Here is a 22,885-nt window from a genome sequence, read left to right as displayed (position 1 = left end):
CAGGTCAGATGTTTATGTGACAAGCAAGCTAGCAATAACATTTGCATTTCTGCTAGAAGTGTTCATGTCGGGAGGCCTCCTGCTGATGTCAGGAAGCAGGAACCAGGAATCATAGGTAGAAATGCAAGCAAAGGGAGAAAAATAAGGTGCTCAATTACTGCAACAAGCCAAAGGATGAGAGAGGTTGTACATGGCACACATTTGTCACTGTAAGAGGAAATGCACTTTAGAAGAAACCCAAATACAGCATTGGATTAATTGAACATAGACACAGTTAATGAATGCCAACTCCATGGAGGTTGCCTTATGTCTGGCACACAAATAAAGCAATTGGCCAGTTTAGAAAATTGCATTAAATGACAAGTAGCAATAATGGTACAAGATTACACAAAAGGAAGTGATTTTACAGATAGGAAAGGAAACGGATCCTGATGTACTCTGTACAGCTTCTTACATCTGTCACTGCACTGCCTGCAGTGAATGAACACGGATGTGGAAAACAATCCTCTGTCAAGGTTTGTACCTGATAAAAGTCTGAGAAAGGCCAATTCAATGCCTTTACTGAGGAACTGGAAAATGACCCTGGTGAAAGAGGAAACTCCTGTTTAGGAACAAGCAGAATCTACATCAGAAGCATATTAGATCCATAGCTGAGGACATCTGCAGATAGACACATATTTCAGGTAAAATTTTAAGCTGTTTATTCAAGTCATTAAATGTTCACATAATTGGTACCCTACTGCTTGAATTTTTTATGTATCATAAGTCTTTTGGAGTATTACTTCCTGTTAGACTTTTGCACTGGTGAAATACTGTACTTTCTACAAGAAAACAACCACTGAGCAAGAGAATCAGGGCATGATAAACTGAAGAGGAAGTCTCCAAGAAGGCCCCTGAGATAGTTCTATGAAATCTGCTCCTGCAGGGACCAATAGAAGCATCAAGGTAAGAAAATAGGTTAGACAGTAGATCAAATTTGTCTTAGTAAGAAATAAACATTCATAGGCAGAAAAGATTCTCATCAAGAGCTGACAGGCAGGGTATGCTCAAGGGTGGGTGTTGTGGACCAAAATATGTAAAAGCTGTCTATGCAAGGAAACTTGAAAATCTTTTTGTCCCAGCAACTGCTCAATCTCTCATGCACCAAGGGGTTTTTAACTCTCCATGGAGAAAGCACATCAATCTTGAATTGAATGTGTTCTTCCATCACCAGGATGTATCTGCACAGCCATGATGACATTTGCTGACAAAATCCATCATAACTTATTATGAGCTGGGATAACAACATAAGACCTGATCCTGGTCCTTCTTTATGTCATTTGTGTAAGACAGTATTAGACTTTGGCATTTAAACAGAGTTTAGCTATCACTTTGTTAAAAGATATCTTCTAATAATGATTTTAGTGAATTATTTGATGAGAGATTTCAAACTCATCTTCATCATTCCACAGAAACTACAGTGTTTTAGAATTTCCATACAGATACTGTAGATATCAAAAAAGGCCTGATAGCATGGAAGTTGAATTGTCACAAACCCCAAGAACCAGAATTACAAATGAGTATATCTTGACTGAATGGCAATGATTTAACAGAAAAGCAACATTAAATTCCTGACACAGAGCAACAGCAGAGACAGACCAGTTAACAGACCAGTTAGAGAGGTCTCCCAAAATAGCAAAGGGAAGATGGAGCCACAAAAATTCTTCTAACATAAGGTACTTTCAGTGTGCAACAAATGTAATGAAGTTTAAAACAGAGGCATCAGGTGGGATACTGTTACATCAATTAAAACAAATCTGCAGGTGAAATGTATGCAAACACATGAAAACATATGAAATATACATGAACATATGTAAACATATGTGAACATTGTTCATTTCAAAGCCAAGATTATTTGACTCTGCTCTACACAAAGAAGCACAAGATTTCCAGTTAGAGAGATCATTCAAAGCCTAGCCAAACACTGGGAAATATCCAGAGAGATTATGACCTAACTATCCACATCCTGGACTAAAAATTTCAAACCCTAAAAAAACCCTACTCACATTGTTATTTATGCTGAAATATTACCTAACTTTTTTTCCATTTCTGAGCTCCAAAATATACTACTCTTCTTCATAGGATTACATTATTTATTTCATTTAAACAGCTTTCATATACAACCTCCAACTGAGGAAGGAATAATGAGCAAACACATGTTAGGATAAAGTATCTAAAGAGCAGAGTATTCCTGATGGGTTTGATTTACATCTGAATGGATTTAGCATCAGCATTTGGAAATTGCAGAGTCTATATTCCCCTGTCCAAACTCAATTTTTTCAGCTCATAAACCTTTTTGAGATTTATAACAGCTTGCTGAGCAGTGTCTTCTGCATCCCATATGCTAGGGGGATAGGTGGTTTTATTAATATTAATAGAAAATTACAGCAGCCAAATTTTGTGATCATTGACCCAAATATAGAGAATACTACCTCAGAGTCAAACACAGCCAAAAAAAGGTACAACTCCAAGGTGAAAGAAGCTATTTGTACCACAAACAGTAACATAAACAAAAAAAACTCTCTATAAACATGAGATCACTTTGGCAGTCATCCTAACTCAAAAAAGAGAACAAGACAGTGAAAGTTTTAGATAAATGTAGTCACTGTGTGACATGCAGAAGACAGAGAGGGAAGCAGAGCAAGTGAGAAATATTTATCCCATTTTCCATAATCTGGTAGGATTTTATTTTACATATCAAAATCCTATTGACAAATTCTAGGAGACCTAGCGTAATGTCAAGTAAGCCACATATTTAACCTTTTTTATTCTCAGAACTAGATGTACTCAAAGGTGTAAACCTTTTCTCAAGTGGGAACAGAAAGCAAGGTTTTGTGATTGCTTTTGGTAAATGTTCCTTGCACAACATGGGCAGGCACCCAGCTAAGCCTTGAATCCCACCCCACAGAACATCCTAACAATGCACCTTCTACCTGCTCATGTAAAAGAGAACTGCTGTTACGTATGCAAAAGATTTAGAGAGGAGGAAAAAAAGAAAAATTTAATGCATTTAGGGAACACAGAGCTACCCTGTAATCAACCCAGCTAACCCAGTGCTAGTGGTACATCATTGCAGTGAGTTGCTATAGCACCAACAATGATGTATACAGCATCACTTCTATGACTTCCAGGACATGTCAATCCCTGCTAATGAAATATTTATTTAAAATTAAATATTCTTTACTTAAATTGATATCTTAGTAAAGTATAAATATTTAATCTAATAAGATTTACAATACATGTATTACTCTACAACAAAATTTAACTCTTGCAAAAAAGAATAAAATAGGTGAATTTTACATTGCTGGCACTCAGTATTTCCAAAATAGAAAAACCCTAATATTTCAACCAAGTTTTGAGAAATATCTGAAATCAAGAGCTGCCACTACCTAAAATGTAAAATCTTCTGCTTTTCTCTGAGAAATTACATAGCAAAACACAGAAGCTGATTTTTGCCTTCTGACTTAATACATCAGCCACCAATAAAATACAGTATGTATTGTCATTTCCTGCAGCTGCTGTTATAGAACCTTTCACTCTTTACTATAGCTAAAAAAAAACCAAACCAGGAACTGTGAACTATGAAGGGAAATGTGATATCATTTTCTTATTGTTATTCAGAAAGACATAGAATAGATATGGAAACCCATCTTTGACTTTTTCCAGATGTCCATGGAACTCCGTCAGCATTCCAGCCTTTGTTTTATGTGGATATGGATTCTGTGAACTTCCTTGCTCAGGATTTTCCTTTTTATCATATATATGAGAGAACTCTGACAATGTGTCAGTGGGGATATGAAAAGTCATAAAAACAAATCTCAAAATTCATGTGTCATAGGTGTTGTGTAATCTAATTTGTGGAAAGGCTGTTGAGAGAACAGGGTTGTAATGAGAACAGCTGGAATTTCACTCTCAAAGCAATGCAGTTTCATGAGCTGAAATTTATTTTGGTTAGAAACCTTCATAAAATTATGATATGATGAGAGTACAGTAGCAGAAGAGGGGCCAAGTCCAGCATGGGTATAGAACTACTACACTGGGCAGATCCATGGTTCACATCTACATGTCAGCAAGACAAACCTCATCTCTGCCAATCCCCAGAAGTTTTCATTTAAAAGCTGCATAAAATTTTTAATGGTACTTACAAGTACTACTGGAAATTGAAGATTTTATTTAATTTAGTGCAGTGGCTAAAAATTATTTATTCCCTCTCCCAAAATCTTGCTGAGGCAACAACTGCATGAGTAGCAGCCTCAAGTACTTCAGAAAAGCAAGTCCACTATGGACTCTGAACATCCATATCCATCATCTGACCTTCCCTTCTGCTGTCATGTATCCACTCCTCCTGCATATTTCCTGAGCATTTGACCAAGAAGTGCAAGTTCAACAAATAACTCTTGCTCACTAGCTCCATTCTGCAGAAAACAGTTATTTACCATGTGACCAATCCATGCACTGTGGATAACAATACTAACATTATTTTCTATTAGATCTCCAAGTACTATGTCCCCTGTAATCTTGCCTGGTCTGTGCATATTTTGGGAAGCCCCCTACTCGGAGTCAAAGAAGTTGAGCTTCTATGCTATTGGCCACTAGAGCACGTTTTCCTCCCTCATTGGTACTAACAGCTTTCTAAACCTTGGACAATTTCATGGAATTTTATTATTGAAAATATGGTGATGAAATGTCCTCTTCCCCCACTTAGCAAGGTTGTCTAATTGGGTAATTCAATCAGCCTGACTCCTGAAATTGCACAGGTTGCTGTGCAGTACTAAAATTTAATAATCACAAAAAAGTTCCTGCTGTAATGAATGAGGCCCCTCAAGATGAAAATGTGCATATGTGTTTATATAATCAGAGAGAAACTGAGCACAATCTGATAGCAGTTTAAAAGGCATCTCTTGTCCCCTTCACAGAGGACTGATTGTTAGTGTTTCTGCCAGTCTTATACTTGATTCTTAGTCAAACATAAAACATCAGATAGTCAAGAGTAAGGATAACTATGTAAATATTCATCTCTGAAATAATGAGGACTGGGAGACCAATAACTCTTACGAAGCTGGAATTGTTGCCAGCACAACAGCATCAGCTCCAATTATTTTTTATTCTTGCCATGTTTGTCTGGGATATCATAGAATCACAGATTCATAGAATCAATAAAGTTAGAAAAGACCTCTAAGATTACCAAATCCAACCATCAGCACTACCAGCACGTTCACCACTAAACTACACCTCAAGTGCCATATCCACATGTTTTTTTTACGTCTTCCAGGGATGGTGCTTATAGAACTTTCACCAGTATATCTTTGCAATTCCACAAGTTTCACACTGCAGCTGTGTCTAATTACCACTAGACCACCACACCCTCCAGGTGTGTGCAAGATTTTTTAGGATTTAAATCCAGTTTGGCACCTAAATTAAGGCCTGTATTTTTAAGAATGATGGTAATTTGCTAGACTCTACAATGGAGCCTATTCTGGGTATAATTTGAGTCTTTTGACATGTCTACAGTGAAGGTAAGAACACAAGTTCTCTCATGAAACTTTACATTATTCAAATTTGTGGGGTCTAGAAAAAGCAGGAATTTCCTGGAACGTGCTATGTAGCCAATTGTGGCATCACCAACAAACCACATGGACACAATCCCATGAAGAGGTCAAACTCTGCTGGCTCTAAAGGATGAGTTAAAAATCATCCTTTTGCATTTCAACATTCTAAATTTGTGTGCCAGAAAGAATTTATGTGCCACCATGAAAAACAATTTGCTATTTATTTTTTGACCATAGTGACTGTAGATAAGGTGATACATGCTATTTGTTCTTATCACTGTGTCCTCTGTGCTGGAGGCTGGCTATCTTCTTTTAAAATGCAGTATTAGATATTTAAATATGCAGTTATACAGGCATTAATGACTCATGTAGTCTGAACTACATTACTCTTGATTTTCTTCAGGAACTACTTCCATTCACTGCTCTACACCTCAAAAAGCTTGGTAAAGCTTTTGACAGCCACTGGCTGGCGTGCATGCTTTTGAGTGTTTTACACTACTTCAGTGTGAAAACTGTGTTTAACTTGTTTTCAGTTTTAAAATCTGCACTCAATAATATCTGATGACAGCTGAAAGTAAAGTTCTCTTAGTCACTTTGAAAGATACTGTGTTCTGCTCACCCTATTTCTAGACACATAAAATAGGATTATAGTTTTTCAGGAAATATTTTTCATTTGCTACACCTTTCACTGATGCTATTGAAAATCTTTCTGGTTTTAGCCTAGATGATAACTAGCATCTCTGAAATCCAGTTTCTTGATTACTTTAAACAAACTTCTAAAGAAATGTAGTATGATAACATTCAGCAGTAAACACAGTACATATTGCATATATGTATATGCTCCAGACCTAGATATAAGGAAAAATGCAAGAGTTGAAATGAAACAAAAAAAGGGGATATTTATGACTTTGGAAATGAAGTCTACCCTTCAAAATTCACAGTTCTCCTCCTTCCAGAGATGTAAAAGATACTTTTTCACCCTTTGTGAGTGTTACAGAATTATTCTTACTTATTTTCCTTTTTGTTAAGAGTAAGCATTGACAGATGTGCTGCACATTGCTTATGCAAAAGGTGTAAGGTACAGCACTTTCTGGCATCCTGTGTGGTACTGATTTAGACTTGTATAACTGGCAGAACTTGGAGGGAATTTTAAGACAGACTTTCCATTTGGAAGAAAACTCAGAGCATGCAAGTTTGACCCAGGTTTAGGACTGTTTTCTAACACACCGATGCAGGAGAGCCCACCAAAGCATTTCAAGTCCAGTCCCATCATGAAAACATTTTTTTCCCTGATGGCTCCAAGCCCTACTTATGTGAGCAACACTTTTTGCTTTGTTTTATAAGGAGATTTGTTTTACATCACAGCTTCCATAAAGGGCTCAGTAAACTCAGCCCCTTCAATTAGAGGTTAACCTCAACTCGTGACCTCATTTTTGTCCAGAGCAGCCCCTGGCCCACACTGACCAGGGAAGCCCACCCACTGGAGTGCTGCACTGCCAGGGATGGCCCATCAGAGCTGCCACCCCCAGACACAACACCTCACCTGTCCTTGCTGCTGAGATGCCCAGCTGGTGGTCCAGCCGTGGTGGAGTGGCTGTGGTGAGCAGCTGTCATCATCTCAACTCGGATTTGCTGTTTGCTTTCCAGCTGCTGATGTAAATCACCAAGAGGAGCAGAAGGATCAAGCCTAAGGGCTCTGGTCCAGGGACCAACCCCTCTCAAACTTGCAATGTGGGTACAAACACATGCAAAGGCTTACAGCATCACACTAACGAATCAAAAATACTCAACATGATTACATGATGAAGAGCAATCCTTAACGATGTAAACAGCCAAACAGAAGAGATAGATCCCCAGAAATAAAGTGAAATATTTATTCTCAGTGGAAAGTATTTGTCTAAACAGTGTCCAACACACAAATATATAGTTTCCTACTCCCAAATAGTAATACTACAGTAAGACTCCCCAGTAAAATATTTATATTAAAATTATTTGAATGACCAACAAGGGAACATTTCAACATGGGCCTTATACCAGCCCAGAGATGCTGGTTGCTAAAGCACTGTACTGCTGTCCTTACATACCTCATTCTGCTACAGCCAAACACTGCCAATGAGCCATGATAACCTAGGGTCAGAGTGAGGGTAGTAAAGGTTGACCCTGTAGACAAGTTTTTTCACTGGAATCATCTGAGCAGCCAGTTTCTGATTTTTCTGGTCTTCAAGAACTTTTCACAGTATGGAAAACAGGTTTTGTAGTAACTTGGAACTTAAAAGCAGTTGGCAATATTTGCTGATAAGCTTTTCATACAAAGGTTAAACATACAACCAGGGGACAAGCGAGCAAGTGGCTACTTACAAAAATGTAGAAGCCTAATCTGCACATTTGGTTCTTAATTTACTAACAGCACTAACCCCAAGTATAAATCAACAAATAGTTACTATCTTCTGCTTTTATTTCCTTCACACATACATTCTGCTCTCATCTCATCTATTCAAGTTTAATTGAGTGCCTTCTCCTTCACAGCTGGCCTTGATTTCTTTCTTGTGTTTGCTGCTTCTGCTCCTTCCTTTGAGACAACAGAGGGAGACAGAAAACAGCTGCTCTATCTCTCTTCCAAACAGCCCTAAAACAAGCTGACAGAGATGGTCACACATCTATTCTACTACACTGCAGTCATCCTAGCTACAATTGGGACACTAAAGAGAACTGTCCTAGTTTGCATCATAGCATCAGTGCATACACTGGGTGTCTCCTTGGGTGCACCTTGGGAACACCTTCCAAAGTCCGCCACCTTCAGAAAGAAGCTGTACAGCCCCATAGGCCACCCAGCAGTTTCCCAGGTCTTCTCTCCAGTGCAATTCTGACTGTCAAAAGTACAAACTGAGAGTGGCAATGAGAAGGATCATCTCCTGTGTCAGGTTCTCTTGAATGGTCAAACACAAGCAAGTATGCCAACATCATTGCAGCAGAATCACATACATTATACAAAGGAGTTATGTACCATGCCTCAAAGTGACTCCCTAGAATATTGCTCAGTTTTCACATGGCAGCCTGTGAGTCCAGAAATAAAGACTCCATAAGTACAATGAACACCAACTTTCCAAACTGCTAAGTAGTAATACACAGCAGGAAATTAAACAAGGACTTATCATACATACCTAAGAAGCAATTACAGAAGCTTCTGTTTCCCCAGTCATAAATTTCCTGGCTACATTAAGCTGCATGGAAAGTGTTGAAGAAATGTTGACATCCAATATGCACTGAATTAAAGGAAAATTAACTTTCATATACAGAATAAGCTATTGTTGTAAGTTTCTGTTGAGACAAAAAAGGCATGCTAACACCTTTGACTAATTAAAAGTTTCTCACTGAATGTGTTCCACATGTTAAACATTCTTGATTCTTGGAATCATTGAAGTGACAGTCAGAAATGACTACTGGTAATACTGTACAACCATACACCTTTCTAGGACCCAATATAATGACCATATTTGTGCCATCACATCTGGACTCATTCAGTTCTTATAGCTAAGCATTCTTTTTTTAGTCTCAAGCTCTTCATGACTCCATGGAGAAGTCCCTTCTTATTATTCTTATATTTCTTGACTCAGAAAATGCACATCACCTGTGCAAGAAACAGCACATGATGAAACCAGAGTGTGATAAGAAATATTATTTCCTTAAAGTCAAGTCTCCTGCCTGTCATTTCCTAGGTTTTCAGAGGTATTTGTCATGTGAAATAGCATAACAGGAGCTTCAGCTCTACTTCAGTCCTTGTATGCACCACTCTTAATAATCTCTGCAGATATTCTGAGATTTTCTGTCTCTCAGTGGAGATCTGGACAAATGGCCATTTGCTGCTTTGTAGCTCATTATTCTGAAGGTATAGTGGCTGATAAGAGGGAAGCTCTGAAAAAATCCTATTCTCCTTATTCTGTAAACTGTGGTATCTCCATAAGCTCTGTGCCACCCAGCTGACTCCTACTTTGAGTTGTGGAGTACAAACAGCAGAAGAGGAAAAGCTTCTTCTTAAAGGAATTTACAAGTCTAAGCAGAGGCTTTTTCAATCCACATGGCACTGGGCAGATATCACCAAGAGATAGTTTTAACTGCTTTGGATAAGGAAGACAATATCCATATATTGACTTTTAATAAAGGAGTTTCCACAGTTAGCTTTGATTTTTATAAAATTATATTAACCTGCATTCTGGAAATGTTTTCAGCTTCTCATGTGCTCAGGCTTTAGCATCCTGCTATTAATACAAGCAACGAAGCTTCACACAGTTTGCTGAGGACATAACACAAAGTCAAACCACAAGAAGTAACTGACTGTCCTAGTTTTGCTAAGATAGAGTTAATTTTCTTCCTAGTAGCTGGTACAGTGCTGTGTTTTGGGTTTATTATGAGAATAATGTTGATAACACACTGATGTTTTGGTTGTTGCTAAGTAATGCTTACCCTAAATCAAGGACCTTTCAGTGTCTCATGCTCTGCCAGTGAAGCAGGTCCACAAGAAGCTGGGAGGGAGCACAGCCAGGGCAGCTGACCCAAACTGACCAAAGGGATATTCCATATCCCAGACTGTCATGCCTATATATACATACATACATATGTATATACATACACTTGCTAGGGAGTGAGCTGGAAAGGTTTGTTTGCTTCTTGGGGACAGGCTGAGCATTGGTCAGCAGGTGATGAGCAACTCTATTTCGTGTGTGTCACTTGTGTGTCTTGAGTTTTATTTTTCTCTTTTTCTTCTTTTTTTTTTTTTTTTCAGTAAAATAAGTAGAAGCAGCAGTATTAGTAGTTTACTTTCTTTAAAGTATTAAACTATTCTTACCTCAACCCATGAGCTTTTCCTTGTCTTTTTTTTTTCTGATTCTCCTCCCCATCCCACTGGGAGGTGAGGGAGCAAGCAGCTGTGTGGTAGTTTGTTGCCATCTGGGGTTAAATTAGAACATTCATCTTTCATAAAACCTGAACAAACAGATTTTCCAGGTAATTGGCTGTCCAGTAACCGATTTAACAATTAACAACCACTGTAGTTCAGAACTTCAAAAATATGTAAGCATCTAAATTCCACTAAAAAGAGACTTTATCAGTCTTGCTGGACAGCATGAAGTACCTATATAATCTCTTCTATTAAAATATTGGTTTAAAATTTGTTTTTCCCACTGAGGCACCATTCACCACTCTGGAACTCATCTAGCTAAAAGTCTGGACTAGATTTGTATTATATTGGCTGTCATGGACATCACAGGCCCAGAAAACACCGAGTTTAAAATTTATATCCTCTCAATGAAAGGCTACTCTGATTCTTCTGCAGTGCTACAGCTGGTTGATTCATCCTACAAAGGTGTTGCTATACTGGATATTCCACAGTTGTTCTTGAAACAAGAGTTCATTTCTGAACCTTCTTCTCTTGCTGCTTGAATGGAAACCACACAAGTACAATCTGATGACTTCTGTGATAACAGAATGAACAGTTTCTTAGATGTTTAAAGGCATTATTTTTTGTTCAGATTTTGGCCAAGATTATAACCTTTGAGATGACACAGAAAAATATTATTAAAATGTAGATGTTCTGCAAGACAAGGCCCACTTTTATTGGAAAAACGTTGAAATACAGATTTCACTAAGCAAAAAAGAAAGAGCATGATGCACATACAATTCAGATCTTCAGGTGACTTATGATCTCTAATCTACAATTAAACCAGTTGTTTGGAAAGCACTTTAAGCATTTGTCTGGTGGAGATATGGCTGTTTTTGTTAGGGAAGAATGAGGTGTTTTATCTAGTGTGTAAGTACTTGAGCACTCTAACGAAGGTAACTGTTAGCTTTTATTTTGGTAAGCAAAACCATTGGAGAGGACATAAAGACTTTTCAGTATAAAATGCTTACTTTGCTATGACTTCTGCTCAGAAGATTCTTATAATAAACTCACTAGTTTTCTTAATGACATTTAGATTAATTTCATTTCATATGAAGCAATATTTTTGAAATTAAAATTGTCAAAATTATCAAGACAACTAATAGACAGGAAATTATCAGAATTTATTTTCATAAAATAGTATTTCAAATTTCCAATATTTTCAAAATATGTGTTTTCAAGGCAGTCTCCCATGAAAGGATGTGTCAAAACAGCCAACAAGGGGCCATGAGATAACTCGGACTCAAGGCAGGAGTTGGGCAGTAAGCCATTGTATTTGAAAGACTGGCATGCATCTGCCACCTACCTTTGAAATACAAATAGGAAACTCTGCATGAAATATTTTAAACTATTTTTCCCTTTATAAACAAAAGCAGCATCTTTATTTCCAGTGAGTTAATTAATCAAACAATAAACAGAAACCATTAGCAAAGCAGTACTTTACAAAATCAGCACAACCTTAAAAGTATACTCAGGAGGGTATAAAAGACATGAAACCTCACCAGGTATATAGGAAAGAGTAATTATTCATTCCTATGAAAGGTCAGCTTCAATCCTGAGCCTGAGCTTTCAATAAATGGTGAAACATAATTTATTTGTACTGGGTATTGCTGCTTCCTAATATAACGAAATACCTCAGGGACATGCTGGTAGTAATGCAAACACAGGATAGTCTTTTAAGCCAAGAAATCATTTCAAAATTTATCTAAAGCAGAAAGTTATTATGATTCCACAATGGTGGCATGCATTTGTTTGACATTCACCATGGCATAGCAGGGACAGAGAATTATCTGATTTTAGTTCCCATGATCTAACAGAGAAGTTATCTAGACAACTTGGTGCTTTAAATCTATTCTCCTTTTTTCTACATATAACCATTTTGTAAATAAAGCATTCCAAGTAGGCACAATAAACAAAGATTCATAGAAATCCTGTAGAAGGATTTCAAGGTATCTGTTTAAATTCCATCAGTTCATTTATGTGATGTATAAGAAAAATATCCAGAAATACCTTAAATGCTCTTTTTGGTATTACAAACATTAACAAAATTAATTCATGAGTAGTTGAAGTATTCTAAGTTGCATTTCTCATGAACAAAAATACTGTTCCAGAGAATAAGCATTTCAGTAGATTCATTCACAGAAGTCAGGACCAAGAGATGACAGAGGCACACAAAATAAGAAATGGATGTATATCACTATAATTAAGGGAAAAAGAAACCAGACATTTTAAAGGCTGACTAAACACAAGAAGATACACTTACACAGTGTATATATTCACAGAGTATTATGATGAGGAACAATTGCACTAATTTATTGGAAGTAAAGTTTAAAATTAACATTGTGGAAAGCATTCCTGCTAGTGGTATTGCCATTTATAAAGATATTTAAAACTAGTCCTAGAAAAGAAGAAACATACTGGAAAGAAACATACTGTGCATACTGGAGAATGCAACTATTACCCTGTGATCTAATCTTCAACTGCCTGCCTAACAGATTCTCAAAAAATGTTACCTAATCTTATAAACAGAGTTTTATTCCATCAGAAATACAAACTTAATAATTCCATTACTGCAGGAATACTGCTATATTTCAAAATCAAATTATCTATTTTATGGATATATCAGTGAAAACAAGACTAGTTATGCAGCTATTAATAGCTTAAGATTAGCCCAGCTCACCCTTTCTGTATTAATTCTTTTCCTTTCTATATCTAGGAGATATTCAATGTTAGTTCTACACACTGAAGTTGTGGCTAACCAGAAATCTTTCATTAAGCTAAATAAAGACTACTAACAGCAAAATTTTATTACTGCTAGGCAATAGTCACAAGGCTCTTAAGAAACAAGAACCTTCTGTTGGCCAAACATTTTTAAACAACTCTGTCAACCGAACAACGTAATTATGGGAATGCTGTAGCATTTTGTAGCCATCCTGAAAGAGAAGGTATATGAACTCTAAAAGAAGAAGGGGATAAAAAGGATAACAAACCAAAGAAGTTAAACATTCTAGGAATTATCCTAAACTGATCTTGAATTATACCAGTCCAGGGAAATAGTAGAATATTTTGAAATGGATCTGAAATTCTGTATGTGTGGTTTGTGTTTGCAGATATAGAAGATAAAAGGATAGTTGTTCTTCACTTCTAAAATGAAACTGTATAAGGTTTAAGAGGTGACAGTCTTTATCACACCTCTAATTTAAACATTTTTCAAGTATTTCTGTTACCAAAATGAAAATATCATCAGAGGCTTTAATACAGCAGTGTGAAAAGCAAAACTAAAACCAGAAACTGATATTTTGGTTCAGAAAATTGTCATTTGAAAATATTGAGACAAACTAACTGACAGAATTTGCAGACAATGTTGTCCTGCCCTCTCACCTATTTTTGAAATTGCCAGGAGTTAGATTAACTACACAAAGGCCTCTGCAAGGCATCTTGTCCCAGACTCCACCTCCTACTTTGATTACTGTTGGTAGCAAATTTCCTAATGGTGCATTCAACTGCATCCCGATTGGTGATAAATACATTGAAAATGGGACTGGCCCTAGAATTGAGCCCTGAGGGTCCTGTGGCCCCATTCACCACAACCCTTCAAGCCCTGCCCTTCAGCCAGGTCATCAACCAAGTACATCTTGAATCTACTGAACAATTTTTCCAGGAGGACAGTATCAAAAGCCTTACTAAAATCTAGGAAAAATACATCTACATCTACCACCTTCCCTTCATCCTCTGGGCAGGTGACTTTACTACAGAAGGATATCAAATCAGGATATCAAACGAGTTTCCCTTTGTGAACCTGTGTTGACCGTGCCTGATGACTGCATTGTCCTGTAAATACCTTTAAGTAGTAACTAATATAATCCTTTATATACTTTTTCCAGGTAATCTTTAACTGAGGTTAGAATAACAGGAACTGAGGTTAGGATAACAGGTCTGTACATTCCTGGATCTTCCTTCATGCCCTTTTTGTAAATTGGAATAACACTGTCTGGCTTCCCATCAGCGAGGACCTCCCCAGGCTCCCATGACCTTTGGCAGATAATTAAGAGGGGACCTGCCATAACATCCACTAGCTCCTTTTATGGTTTAATTTACTTAAACTTGGGGACATACTACTATTCCAGCAAAATCAAAACAAATATTAAATTTAAAGGACAATCCAAAACTTAATTTATCCGAAACTCCTTAAAGGTGTTATTGCAGGATGCCACTCCTATAAGAGAAGCCGCTACCAAAGAAGGAGATAGAACAGTTTTGATAAATAAAACTTTCTGGGAAAAAAACCAGGCAAACATCAACTTCTACTATACTGTAAGAATACTCATCTACATAAAAATGGGATTGAAAAAAAATGGTCTATTTTAAAGAAAAATATTTGTGAGTTTCAGTGAATCACAGAAAGTGTGAGACTATTGCAAAAACTTCCATACAGTAATTCATAAACAGAGTATGACTTGCAGACACTTGGGTAATTGTTATATTTCCGTGTACACTACTAAATTCTCAGCTGAATTTGTGCCTAGCTTTGGACACTGAGCTTCAAGAAATACCTGTAAAACTTGGAGAAAACAGAAATAGACCAACAGCAATAAAAATAAACTTCTTTCTAGAAAATTTGAAGGGGCTGAGGTTGTGTAAATAGAAGAGAATGAGAGAAGAGTACATGCAACAAATATGACTGCAGCCTTCAAATACAAAATGAGTAACCATAAAGACTAACGGAAAGTTTTTCTTTATTTCCACATCAGGCTGAAGGATGAAGACAGGATATTTTGACTAATGGAAGAAAAATTTCCTAATGATAAGCATCAGAAAAGACTGTAGCTGTAAAAAATGTTTTATTAATAGTGGATCTGGATCTGTATAGAGAAACAGAACACATCAATCTTCCAGTCTACACTTCTGAACTTCTTATTGAGCAAAAAGAGTTGGATAAACATTAACAGCAAGTCTAAAATGCAGAGATCATAACACTGTGCAGATGCCACGGGCAAAGTGCTGTCATTTCTGCAGCTATGGCTCAGCCCACATCTGCAGCCAGTTTAGTACAGCACTCTTCATGTGGCTGGGGAACAGGAAACCAGTGGGGCTGTGTCACTGAACTGCTACAAGCACAAGTACTACCAAGGTGCTTTCTGGAGTGGGAATTGTCTTCTCCTCAGCCACACAGTAACATCCAAGTTCTGGTGTCGTTAAATGAGAATAATTGACCTTATTCCCTGACCTAGCAAATGCTTTGGCCTTTTCTAGCCTCTACATTCACAACAAGTCTTTAACTTCTCCTTCAGCACCTTGGGTATCCAGCAATGCCAGTATCAGATTGCCCTTTTTATTGGCTTCACCTGCATCTCACTGACTCTAACCATTCCAGTAAACAAAATGGTGCCAGTTCACTCAGTATTCAGGCACTGAAATTCAAGAGAATATTTCATGTTGCTAAAACAGTTTAAAAACTCTTGGAACAACTTTGGTCAAACAACTTCTCTCCCAGACAGCTTAGGCACAGTTTGGGTGCTCCTTTGGGACAAATAACAATACCAACAGGAAACTTCAAACCACCCTTTGCACGCAGGAGGCAAAAAGAGCTTAATGGTGAGTGTGTGTGATTGTCATGTCAAGGGGCCTTGGTGTCAGAGAGCAATCTGATAACATTTAATGAGCTCCTACAGCTACAGCCACTGCCCTGTGAGGCCCCAGGTAAGGAGATTGTTACTAATGGCAGCTGAAAGAGGAGCTGCTACACTCCACAGCCGTGAATAAACAGTAAAAAATGGTACATTTCCTCTTGAAGAGTGAAATCTCTCTCAATTTCATCTCTTCAGGATGAAATAATAATTTTAATTCCCACTGCAGACCCCAGTTCCCACCATAAAAGGAGGAAAAAGCCAGTGGTTGCAACTGTCTTGGAGCTCTCCACTCATACAAATGTGACTAGATGATGCAATTACTCCAATTTAAGTAAAAATTATGTCTTTATAGTCACAAGAACATTAAACACATATGGAAAACAATTAATTCAGCTCACTCAGTGAAAGACACCATTTTTGAAAAAAAGAGAAAGGGTATTTTTGGACTCTGAAGGCCTGATTTGAACCAATAGAGCCCAAGATATTCCAGGTGAAACTGGTATTTTACTAACACAATTATGCCTTTTAGTTTAGGAAATGGTTTAAGCTAAAGGTGAAATGGTAATGCTCACTTCAAGTTTCCTTACGATTTTGTTATTGAAGTCAAATTCTTTATATCATATAAGGTTTCTTGTGTTGAATTGCAGCACAACTGTTGACTCAAGTGGCAGCAGCATACCTTGTGATAAATTAAATGGACATTTATCAAAGGTAAGCTGGCAGGTTTAAATGTTAAATGTAAGCATGGTAAGACAAGTACAAATAGTTTCTACCTGGAGGTTACATATCTAAATCACTGGATAGATATTTTAATTAACTTCTGCACAATAAAGAATGTTTGCTTTCTGAATTATTGAACAACATTTCCTGAGAGAGGAAGATACAAAATGTCATGCAATATATTTTAAGTAGAGCTTACACATAAATGAAATATTGAAAATTCTTCCTCCCATACAACACAGGCAAGAGAGAGACAAATACTGTTAAAAATATAAGTTTTGGAATCAATATTTAAAGTTAAATTAAACTAAAAACTAACGAGAGTTATGCCAGAGAGGGGCATAATACATGGATAGAGTGAGGTTTATTACTTTATTTCATTTTACTCTTAATTCACTGAATTATGATCTAATGACACAAATGAGTAGTTTCCTCAGGTTCTGAGGTGATTTTGAGAAAGCCTAAAAGATAAAGTCATAAAAATAGTCAGTGGTAAACTCAAAGAAAATGCATCTGTGGTGGGAAAAAATATTTTTATATATATATATAAGTTATATATACAATTCTTTTGTTTCTTAAGCCCTTCTAGTCTTCATGCCTTACTAACAGTAATTTTTAAGGTAAAAAGCTGGAAAACAGGAGCAAGCTGCAAACCCACAGGAGCACAAAGCTAAGTGCTTTCTTATCAACCCTTCACCTTCCAAACCACTGAAGCATTTGGACATTTAGAACGCTAATAAAAACGAAAATGTTTTACTCACAGTTAAAACCAGGTTCAATCGTTTTTGCAGCTTCAAGACTGTTTACTGTAATCTGAAAGATGATGTGCAGCAGCAGAAATGATAGACTGGTGAAACACAGAGATTTCAATAATCGTCCTGTATGCCCTAAAAGACAAAATATAAACACATATAATAGGTGAAATTCCAAACATTGCTTAAAGATTTTCAGTATAAAACCATAAAAATATCTTGACCAAGTATATTTCTACCAGTCTGTTCCACATGAACCATCATTGTCCCCGATATTATATGGCCAATGTTATAGCAAAAATCACACTTTAATTATAGTTTCTTTGAGTACTCTTTAATCCCAAACCACAATGACTGCTATTGCCAATTTTTCCTTTTATTTTTTTAATTAGAGAAAAAAGTTTTTTAAATCTCCAGAGAGCAATTTTACATCAATAATAATAACACCACAATGCTTACCAACACATTACCTGGTACTCAGACAAAACATGAATGGCACTTCTACTTTTGAGTAAATAAAAGCCTGTTAATCTTATTACTCTTTACAGAATTATTACATGGGAAGGGGCATAACAAGACACAAACCTCAGTTTGGCTCAGGAGTATAGACATGCTTTCAATGAATGCTTTGCTTTGTGCTGACTGCCTTCTTTCTCTTCCTTCAGAAGTTTTAAACATAATTTTCAGTCTACACTGAAGAACCTTGAGCCAGACACATTTGGTCATAGTTCCTCTGTGATTTACTGGATGTCTATTCAAAAGCCAATAGAAAATGTTTGATGAGGACTTAGAAATGCCTTATAAATCCTCTAGGAAACACTCAGCTTAATCACAGGCAGCCAAACTTGCAAGGTATGAATAAATAAAGTGAACCACCAATATTTCAGGAAATATGCATCTTCATGACAAAACTGAATTGCTGATAAAAGACAACATTAAATATCACCCTACCTGACCTATCTGCAGTAACAGTTCTACTTCCAAAATATTTTATACTATCTGCTTCATGCATTTGAGGGTCATTTTATAATTTACAGATTAAAAAACAGCACTGCTGAAATTCTTATCCAAGGCTCTAAATAAAGACAAGGCTATGGAGGGTCATGTTTATTCTTCAAGCATCTGTTATGAGCAACTACAAGAAAAGATGATGGTTCGTATCCTGTATCTAGTCAATAAATCTAGTCAGATTTTAATTTTAGATTTTTTATAGTTCAAGCATGTCATCAATGGCCGAAGTAGTAGTTTTTATAAAGCAAAGAATGAGACAAGCATGATTCAACAATTTTAGACAGTAATAGACTATCTCTCTCCACCAGACTCCAAATTTTTGTCGTAACACTATCCTGAATGCAGATTTTGAATACCAAATGTCTGTAGTAAATTTCCCTTTTCTTTAAATATAGTAAATAATTTTAAAATATAATTAAAATCGTAAATGAGCCCATGTATTAATTTTATGCAATTTGAAAAGGAAGATACATGCACTAGATACATGCTTTCTATGATCTATTGACTTGTCACCACAGTTCACACAAAAAAGGAGACAACCTGGGAGGCAGAGCATTACATCAAAAAGACTAGATATTAAAATCTTTCGGCCACTTTTTGTTCTTCTTCTTCTGCAGAAGCTAGTCTGGTGTCCTGTCTTAGGACAGCAACTTCTAAGCTCTATAAAAGCAGAAACTATAAAATAGGTAAAATTTTCAAAAGCTTTAGAAGAACGAACATATGACATTAAACAAACATACTATTAAACATTTTGTTCAATGTGATGTCATATGTAAAGTAGTCCAAGGACTGCAGTATTTTACAGTTCTTTTCCAACCTTCAATAATTGATGCTTCACTTCTTCATTACCAAATCCCATGCCCATGGCATTATGAGCACCACACCCTTAGAATACAACTAAATATAACTGAAAAAAAACCTTATTTCAAAGCTGGAGAACAACAGTTTGACAATACAAATTTTGTGTACTTTAAAAGTGTGTCCTAATACACAGATTTCAAAGCCAGTCCAGTGATTTATGAAGCTTTAAGTCAAAAACTCTTCTCAGTGCTTGGGAGTTAATAGATACAAAACAATGCATTTTTCATGTGGAAGTGGATTTGAAATTTTTTGAGAGAGTGGTCTGAGTCAGCATCCAAATGAGAAAAAATTGCAATACAATTAGTCAATGCACATTCAATTCCCAGACTGTTAGGTCTATCTTTCAGTATTTCTGTATCACTCAAAAATATATCTCAATTTTAGACTTCACTTCTTACAAGCCTGAAAACAAACATCTTTGAATTTAAATTGAACCAACCACTTCTTTAAAAAAACACTTTTATAGCTGTCATTCTTTTAAGAAATTTAGAAAAGCTGAAAATACATTTCTTCAAATGCTGAAATGTTGAAAATATCTCCTCCTGTACAAAGCTAGGAAAAATTTAAAGGACTATTAACACTGAGGATAATAAATAGTCTCCCAGTGTACTGGTAAACATGGCATGATAAACTCACAGCTGGAAGGCAGCTAAGTATGTTTAGAGCAGGTTACAGCATTCCTCCCTTCATGGCCATCAGTGGGACAGGGCCACCATCAGATTCTACTGAGCAGGAGCATTTTGCTTGCACCACATTCATCTGTGCCAGGAGAAAGTAGAAACTAAGAGTATTTGGAGAAAAGTAAGAAATATTATGGTCTGGGTTTCAAAAGTTTGGAGCTACATCAACTTGGGAGAAATGGGAGTGCTAAAATAAGTGAATTACTGAATATGTAATTTATGTTAAGGAAGAAGAAGTGACAGATTTGGAAAAGGGATGAGTTTCAATTCATAGTGGGGTTTGGGTAAACCCACTTAACTATGTTTTTACTTACATTTTTCTCTTTCTACTGGAAACTTGGTTCCAAATGGCACAAAGGAAAAGTTAACCATATGCATACGGAACTGAGATGGTGAGAAAAGAGACAACTGAAATAAAACAGTTTCTTACAATGAGGAAGAAAGATTTTTTTATCCTTGGATTTTTTTTTTATTCTAATTCACTTGCAATGTTACAATTCCCTTGATAAAACACACCTCAACTGCTCAGTTGCCCTAATGTAAAAATCCTTGGGGACATGACTGGAAGTTGAACATCCCAGAGAAGGAGATAAATATTGTTCAGAAAGCTTTGTGGGCAGAACAGATGTGCAAGAGAACATTGCCCCAACTGATACCAGAATTCACAATATCAATGCCTTCATTTCTGTCCTAAATGTATAGACTTCTGTATGTCCATCAAGATTTAAAAAAGAAAAATCTCATGGCAAAACACCTCAGTTTGGAGCTTGAGCAGTGGGTTCTGATTTCACTCTAGCAACAAGATCTGAAAACTATGGAGGAAAGAAAGGAGAGAGAACATTTGTCTCAGAACTGGGCTGAAGGACTGAGAAAAGTGGGTTTGTTTTCAAGTGTCACTGCAGGTGTCATTTCTAATCATGCCCAGTGGGATCAGAACCTGGCATGTAGCTCTAGAAATGCACCCCAGCACATTTCAGAAACGCATGGGGAGGTTGCTCCAGTCTCTTTATCCCTCTAGAAAGCTCCTGGCAAATGGCTTTCTCTCCTCTGATCAAGCCTGCAGGAAGCCAGACAGGATGTGAAGGCTTCATTACCCTCTTTCTCTTCAGCCCAGATGCAACATTAAACTGGACTCGAGAGGGCCAAAAGCTTTTCACACGTGGAAGAGGAATCAATTTCTTATTTTTCAAAGGTAATCCAGCCAAGAGCTGGATTAGTAATGGCATGTCCCCCCCAGCCACAGGCATGTAACCTCAGTGCAACTATTTGAATGTGCTCTAATTGCACTGCTGCCTCCAGCACACACATGCACCCCTTGACATTGTGATTGTACAGAACTGGAGTGTGCTATCCACATTGTTTCCAACAACAATGAAAAATTCTTGTACATTCGTGTCTGGACAGGTAGTCCTCTCATCTTTTTTGCTACCCTCTTCCCTAAAACAGGAAGAGTATGTGAGAATTTTTTGTACACCTGGAACTTCATCAGAGCTTCTACCACAAGGATGTGCTAATGGGACACGGAATAACTGAATGGCCAATTGTCACTGAGACCTGCTTAAAAATCACATATATTATCTCTTTACATGGCCATGAGCCTTAGGCAATTATAAAGGATACTATATGATTGATATGATGTTACATGATATATGATTGATATGATATGACATCATATTATATCATATGGCAGTTGCCTACAAGGTGCATTTTCATGCTACACTGCTTTTTTTTCCTCATTCTGATCTATTTATGGGGCATAAAAAGAATTGGTTGAATCTCTAAGAAAGTGAATAATACTGCTAACAGTTTATCTTCATTTTTTAAATAAATAGTACTATGCATCTCTATGCAAAGCTGGTGAGCTCAAAGCATCAGCATATATTTGAATGCTGTAATGTTATCAGAAAAGGGAGAATAGAGGAGGATAAAAATTTAAAAATTTAGTCTGTTTACTATTCCAACAATGTAATTCCATCATCACAATCATACATACGCTGCATGGCTTCACCTGAAAGGCAGATTTAAGTGTTCAGGCATCTTAAAGATTTGAAGGTTTTATTACTTTGCACGGATTTGATTTTTATTTTTTTAAATGTAATCTTACTGTTGCATTTTCTGAAAGTTATTCATTTGGGGATATTTCTAACATCTCTTTAGCTATATATTGTACTTCAAACTGTTATAACACTCTCAATTCTTCTTGAATACCTATGTTTGGGAATTTTTTTACTCAAAACTTTCTATTCAGTTCACAGTATCTATTCAGATCACAAGATGAAATACCAAAGCAAAAGCAATTTTTCATATAATAATCTCTGATAGCACACAGTGAGTGATAAATATTAATGTTCATTTATCTCCTGAACTAGTGACACTTCAACTAATAAAGATACTCTATTACAGCCATTCAGGATTTCTTTTTTCTCATAAACCTCTTCATCAGTCAGTAAGTGACAAACATAAAACTAAAGTGCTCAAACTTCTGCAGCACACACAGACTCAGTCTCAAAGACTTTGTTTCAGCTAGAAACTGAAAATCTTAACTTCTTGACTTTCCATCAGGAAACCTGGCATGGCCTCAGAGCCCAGCTATAACCAGGGTCCAGAGACTTAAATCTCCTGCTCCATGGTTCCAAATAGGAATCTGTCAACATCATCTGAACTGTAAATTGGGACACCCGGGGATGGGAAATGAAGAAAACTTTTAATT

The 22,885-nt window shown here is 36.7% G+C and overlaps 1 protein-coding gene across 8 annotated transcripts in view; it reads right to left on the bottom strand.

Annotated features, from left to right (window-relative positions):
- The window catches only part of PIEZO2 (piezo type mechanosensitive ion channel component 2), a 283,367-nt gene that overhangs the window by 162,676 nt on the left and 97,806 nt on the right, over window positions 1-22,885 (bottom strand). For all 8 annotated transcript variants that reach the window (XM_088173061.1, XM_088173074.1, XM_088173073.1 and 5 more), the window contains exon 3: window positions 17,633-17,758. In XM_088173061.1, coding sequence (XP_088029187.1) covers window positions 17,633-17,758 — 126 coding nt within the window. The remainder of the gene's footprint in view (window positions 1-17,632; window positions 17,759-22,885) is intronic.

This window comes from Sturnus vulgaris, chromosome 1 (assembly GCF_052056855.1).
Source record: "Sturnus vulgaris isolate bStuVul1 chromosome 1, bStuVul1.hap1, whole genome shotgun sequence".
Lineage (NCBI taxonomy): Eukaryota > Metazoa > Chordata > Aves > Passeriformes > Sturnidae > Sturnus > Sturnus vulgaris.
Note: the sequence above shows the minus strand (reverse complement) of the source record. Positions and strands in the feature narration are given on the sequence as shown.